Source organism: Pristis pectinata, chromosome 27 (assembly GCF_009764475.1).
Source record: "Pristis pectinata isolate sPriPec2 chromosome 27, sPriPec2.1.pri, whole genome shotgun sequence".
Lineage (NCBI taxonomy): Eukaryota > Metazoa > Chordata > Chondrichthyes > Rhinopristiformes > Pristidae > Pristis > Pristis pectinata.
This window is the reverse complement of record NC_067431.1, coordinates 12084442-12091292: the sequence shown is the minus strand read 5'-3', so window position 1 is coordinate 12091292 and position 6851 is coordinate 12084442. Positions and strand designations below refer to the sequence as shown.

Here is a 6851-nt window from a genome sequence, read left to right as displayed (position 1 = left end):
GTAACCTGACTTAGAGATTCTCATATCTGTTGCTTATAGTCCTTGCTGCTACAATTTCCCTTTTATCCCTTTGTCATGATGTAATGATTCACTCTCACCTTTAAATTCTTCATATTTATTCTCTCTTTAACTCGTAAGTATAATTTAAGCTAACCTCTGTGTAATTCATGCTAAAGTTCAGATAAAGAGCACACAACTCCCACACATTCTGCTAATTCATATTCATGATTTATTTTTGTTAATCTTCTTCCCACTCATACTGTCACAACAATTTAAGTGAAAGCTAAAAAGAAAAAAAAGGCAATTGTTTTAAAGTCACCAATTCCTTCCAAAAGCTTCAACCAACTCAGAGCTGAATGTCCCAGCAAAACTTCACTCCAATTCTTTGACTTCTTACAATTGCATTTCCAACTGTTCTTGGTTTTATTATGCCTAAAAGTTTATTAGAACACAACTAAGATCTCTGAGAATGCATTAAAAACAAAATCAATTGGATGACAATTAGAAAACCTGCAAATAATGAACAAACAGCAAAGCAACAAGGTCAAGTGGAACTAATCCATCATCAGCCACTTCACTATTGATTTAGCAAGCAAATTGATTAACTGTTATACCAATAATAATTACAACAAAGAATAATTATATTCCTCCAGTCCAAATCTTTATTTTTTAAAAGACAAAAACATACTTTTGATCACAGTTGAATAAAAATATTAGGCAATTGCATGTCCTGCAATTAATAGTTGAAAGGTTTCCATCCAATAATGTCTGTTATACAATCATCATGTAGGTCAACTCAAATTCTTAACCCTATTATTTTTCAAAAATACTGTGACAAAGTGAGTGGTACATAAACAGTCTGGAACTTCAGCTTAAGTATATGGAGTAATATGGTCACACAGAAATATTTTGTGCTAAAGGTTTGTCTGATCTGAAATTTCTTTGTTCATATTTTATACTGTTTCCTTTGTAAATGTATCACTCAACATTTATCAACATAAATAAGTATAACTATTCTATGCAGGTTAAAAAAAAGTACTCTAATAAGAACAGTTTATCCAGGCCAAATGCTCTATTTGAACATTCACTTTCTAGTCACAATCACTTTCTAGTCACTATGACTGACAAAGGTAGCCAATAGTCTTCAGTAACCATTCTTGACAGTACTTTCCTGATGTCAGAAAAGGTATGACTTGGAAAAAAAAATTCAATATTTTCCTGTTTTTTGAAATTAATTTTCTCTAAAAGCATTAAGCTGATACAAAGGCCAAAAGTGTCTCCTCTTCAAAAGTTAAAGTAAATGATAACTTCCTTAGACTGAAGGCTTAAACATATGAATCCAATATTGTGCAGACGCCAGACCTGTGATCACATGCGTGTATAATACTGAACTAAATACACGTTCAATTCAGGCCATTTAAAAATTAACAGTGAGAAAACATTGTTGTCTGTTTAGACACGAAAAACATTCTGCAGTAAATGTAATCTTAGTGAAAAGTAATACACACATTTATTTAGCCCTTAGAAATCACCATTTGTGAATTGTGTTCTTTACCTTAACCTATATTAACAGTGCTGTCTTCATTGTCTAAAGAAAGTTTATCTTGGTGCAATATGCTCTTATCAAGTTTCTGATTGTGCATTATAATTAACATATTTTTAAAATCCCTCAGCAGAACATTTCTGGGACAAATGATAATGAAGCAAATTTTTTCATGGCTGTAAGCACAAGATGGGTGATAACCAATCAGCAGTCCATTTAATATTTTGTCCAATTTTTCATTATTTGTCGGCGTAATGGTGTTTGAATTTTCCAGTGGCTGTATGACTGGATAAACACTAGTTGTTTCTATATACCACTTGTTTGTCCAGTTTTTTAAGAGCTTTTCATCAGCTATTTCAATTGAGATAATGTATGCCAAAATACCAGATAGCATGCATTATATGAATTTACTACTCATGGCCACGGGACTTGTTGGGCCACGCGGGATAGTTGATCATTTCTGTTCTGTTGAGACCACACCAATCCTTAAAGTGGAATAAGTGGTACATGGGTGACATGGCCAGTGCTTAGACTGGGTCTCTTTGGTAGGCAGGTAAAGTGAAAAAGTAAACTTAATCAAACTGCATTTTTTCCCCCATCAGCCTATAAAAAAATGTTAAATAACACATGCATCCCTTTTACCTTAGCCATGTTACCCAAGCTTCTATAAAAAGTCAGATTTATTTTCTTTCAGCCAATGGAGGAAATCCTTCCTCACCACACCATAGACTAACCTCATCAAAAACATTCCGATGGTTTAGGATTGCTACAAAATTCACAGCATAAGTAGCCAACTGATTATAATCTATAGAGCATTCTGACTAGACATCAGCATTCCCTACCAGTCCCTCAGAACTTTAGCTCTGTCCCAGCACAATACTACTGTGCTCTCTCCTAAAAAAAGTCAAACACAGAGAAAAATGAAACCAGCCACAATTTGCGTAAAAAACGCTAGGGGAGAAAAAAATTCTTCTTCAAACCCTTCAGGCAATAGAAATTAGTTCAGGAGCTCACCTGGATTAACTGGCATCCATAGGGCCATTTACTATTTAGATAACGTAATCTCTATTCAGCAATGACTGTGGCTTGTTTCATTCCTGTCATGTTTTTACTTTAGCATCAACTGGTTACAATGTACTTGAGAAAAAAATCTACATACCACATGTTAAGTGCATTAACCAGAGTGCACCATTTTCTTTCAATAGTCTTCACTTCTTATTTACTCAAGCTCCCTTCCAGCAACGTTTGAACCGAGCCATTTAAAAATGAAGTCAGTGTTGCTAACAGGCTGTATTACTCAATATTTTCATTTTTTTGTCGATTTTGGGGGAAATTCCTTTACCTGTAACGTTTTCTAAGGTGATCTAATTATCTCTGCAACACAAATGGTTAGGAATTTACAGCAGTTCATAAATTTAACCTGGAATTTCAGTGGGTGACTGTGTTTGTTGTTTTTCTTGATTCATTGCTCAGCAACTGAGATTTTTCCAATTCTTCAATTCACATTTTAATGGAGGGCTGCTGTCAAACTGAGAACCAGAAGGGTCAACATGATCACAGGACTCCAGTAAATAGAACCTGATCAGAAACAAAACAAAAGCACAGAACAGTAAGTCTGAAGGAAAAGCCTAGCCTTGTCGATGTAATATCTTTTTAATATTTAATATTTGTGGAATAAACCAAACTAATCAATTTCCATTTTGTTGCAAATAAGGTGACTGACTTTATTACCCTGCCTGATGCCTCCACAATCTGTTTCCATTCAGCTAACCGGGATATTAATGGAAAAATAGACAAGGAAAGTTAAATGGGTTTATACAAGTAAAATCATTATGAAGGACAGATTAATCTCATGGATGTGCATTGCTATTTGAGAGTTTAATTTATATTTGCCATTTGGAGAATTTGTGGTATTAACACTTGTCAGAAGTGGAGATCTGCTGGATGTGGAGAAGCTAATGAGATTTACACAGTAAAAGTAGCTTCTAACTAGACTGACACTGCCAACAAACAATGCAAAGTCACATCACTATGAAGATATTTTGGCAGAAGAGAAAGTATTAATAATTCCAATTATAAAAACAGTCTTACATGGAAATTTAGCTCAGGTCGGTGACAATGAACATGCTGTCTGCCAGTGACAACATGTAATGTGCTGTTCTAAAATTCAGTCCTATTGACTTCAATAGAAGTACAGTTTGGATCCAGTGCAAAACACTCCTGCTATCATATAGCACTGCCAACTGAGAACAAATTCCAAGGCAATTATTTATATTCTACAATCATTTATTAACCTTTGCTGTAAAATGAGCAGTAAGGATAAGCAGGATGGAAAGTGCCTACCTAATGAAAATAAAACTTTAATTTGTATCTGATTATTTAATGGTTTATATTTTAACAATGCCAAGGTGCAGGAGTATGTGCTGGGGAATGCACTGAAGCTTGGCGTAACAAGCGCAAAGCCTCTTTGGGGAAGGACCATAGTCAAGCGTCTTCTAGCCACTGTAACCTGAGGGGCAGGGCCCTGTGTAACAGCCTTACAAAAGCTTCATGGGTGTTTTGTTTAAGGAGGAAACATGAGTGGCATTGACGTACTGTTGGCGAATGTATTGAATCATGATACAATGAATCTAGAGAAAGATGTGTACTAATTGTCCGTATATATTTGAATTCAAAGTAACAATTTATAAAATGAAAACAATTTTTGGTATAACATATCAAAACTATTTAGCTGTGATTTTATATGATGAAAATGATAGAAAACCAGAGATATGCTGTGCCTTTTCTTACACATAAGCTGAGCTCAGTTCCAATGTGCATGTTCATTCCCTTCTCAATGTCCCAGCCACGGGTGAAGTAAACACAAGCTGCCCTTGTCTATCCTCTTTCTTTCAGTTGCAATCAGATCACATAATATGCGTGGGCAGAGGTGGCATTTCGATGTTTGAAATCCCATCTCTGTGCAATGTATATTTTCAGGAAGAAACAGGACAAAGCAAAGTCTGCCACTGTTTTCCTGGGGGCATGACTAAAAGCTGCACTCTACACAGAAAGAAAGGAACAGGTCGGTGATTTTTTGGGATCTCCATAGATAACTTAAATGTTATTTCCTTCTTTGGCCCCCTTTAATTTTCCCTTTGTTTTTTTTACCCCTCAGGTGGACGTTGGATCCTCAGTTCTCTTAGTTGACAAGGACCTTTTGGCTTGGCCACAGGCAGAGCACACATGTTCATGTCCTTCACTAAGTAGAACCTAGCATCACACATCCAATCTATTGGCTGCATTTAGCTGAGTCAGAGCAGAGAGTCACGTGAGTGTCTGATCTGCTGATGGCTGGAAATTTGGAAGGTGGTTGGTTGTTGGCTTAGGTGAGGGTCAGACGAGGATGATGGCACTTCCCCCACAGTCTGGCTGTCAATGGACACATCCAAAACAGACTCTGGGAGTATGTCCACTGTGGGCAGAGGAATTAATGTTACTAAAGGTAAGCTGTGCATCATTTACTTTAGGATGATTTGGACAGTGGTTGTACTTGTCCTGAGGAATGTAACGGACCTGGAATATGCAGTATAGTTTGGTGTGAAGTTAATGAAGGCGTGGGATTATGAGCAACATTAAAAGTGGAAATATGTAAAAGATGTAGTGTTTGTAAATATTCATTTAGCATCTGGTAAACTTTCAATACTGAAAACAAGTATGTTAAAATTACATAAATTCTTCTGTTTGTAGATATTGAGGGAAGTATTAATTCTGTCAATGTATCCATCACTAGTCACAGGCTGGCATTTGTCAAGGAATAATTTAAGGAGAGGGACCAAGAGAAAAAAAATTGTCAATAAGGGATGTGTAAAGAGAGTGAGCAGGTAGTTAGGAAGGTGATGTACTTCTTCCACTTTTTACACTGGACTCTATGTGCTCTTGACACATTGACTGGAGATTTCCAATGCCATTTCAAGTGGTATTTTTGAATTGTCACGGACAAGAGATTCCCACAAGTCGGTGGAGGTATTACACTTTTTTCAAGGAAGCTTTGAGACCATCCTTAAACCTTTTCCTCTGTTCACCTGGTAATCTTTGACAGAGTTTAGGATAGAGTGTGTTTTAGGAATCCTGTTTTGGGCATATGAGGGACTTGGCCTGACCTGTGAAGCCTCAATGCTGGGACTATTGGCCTGGGAGAGGACACTGATGTTAGTTCACCTACACTGCTTGTGGAACCTTCCAGTGCTTTGAAGTGCCCTATAGGTAGTTCATGTCTCAGAGGAGGGCAGTGATTACCGCTGACTGCAGATGCTGGAATATGGAACAACACACAAAAAGCTCAAGGAACTCAGTGGGTCTGGCAGCCTCTACGGAGGGAAATTGACAGTCGATATTTTGGGTCAAGACCCTTCATTCACTGGTCCAGATGAAGTGTCTCGACCCAAAACATTGTCCATTTCCCTCCACAGATGCTGCTTGACCTGCTAAGTTTCTCCAGCTTTGTGTGTGTTACTGCAGTGACTACTGTTGCGTGGCATATCATGAACTTTGTGCAAGTTTGAGATTTATTCTTCAAACATTCTTTCCTGTAGATGGCCAAGGACTGTAGAAGTCACTGAAGGTGATTGTGAATTTCTTTGCCAACACCTGCCTTCATTAAGAGGTGAGTTCTAAGATATGGGAAGTGGTCGTTTATTGTTGAGGATGACATACATCAGGGTGTGGGTGGTAGAGGATGCTTGTTTTGCAAATGTTAAGTTAATGGCCCATTCTCCCATATGCTATGATGTATAAATCAATGATAACTTGCAGCTTGATTTCCAAACAAGTGCGATCTGCCTACTGGAGCTTGATGACTGAAGTCTGTAGAATGTACATTAATGTGTTCTGACTGTGGGCAAATAACATAAAGGAAGATCTTGGGATATTTATTGCACATTGTGCCTAACCAACAGCCTTGAAGAGCATGCACAGCTTTAAAAATGATTCCTTATTTAAAAACAATAAAAATTCATAACTTGAAATTGCCGGTCATTCATTGTTAGGAAGGTTTAGCTATCAAAATGGCTGTACAGCACATGTGAACTGCATCACCAACAATGGCGTACAACAAGCGCAGTGTTACCTTGTGGCATCTTTTAACTCAATACTATCCTGTCCATTTACATTCTCAACTACTTAGAAGTTGTCATGTTTGAAGGCAACCTCTTTAAACATGACTGTTTTGCTGCAGGATTCCAGTATTTTGCAACATGTGCAACAGACTGTCATGAAGTGCAAAAACATAAATCTATATTGAAAAGCACAGCTGGAAAGGGAAGAGTGA

The 6851-nt window shown here is 37.2% G+C and overlaps 1 protein-coding gene across 1 annotated transcript in view; it reads right to left on the bottom strand.

Annotated features, from left to right (window-relative positions):
* Positions 1–639: 639 nt before the first annotated feature.
* The window catches only part of LOC127583640 (otoancorin-like), an 88244-nt gene continuing 82032 nt past the window's right edge, over positions 640–6851 (bottom strand). The window contains exon 25 of the mRNA XM_052039830.1: positions 640–3121. Coding sequence (XP_051895790.1) covers positions 3051–3121 — 71 coding nt within the window. The 3' untranslated portion in view covers positions 640–3050. The remainder of the gene's footprint in view (positions 3122–6851) is intronic.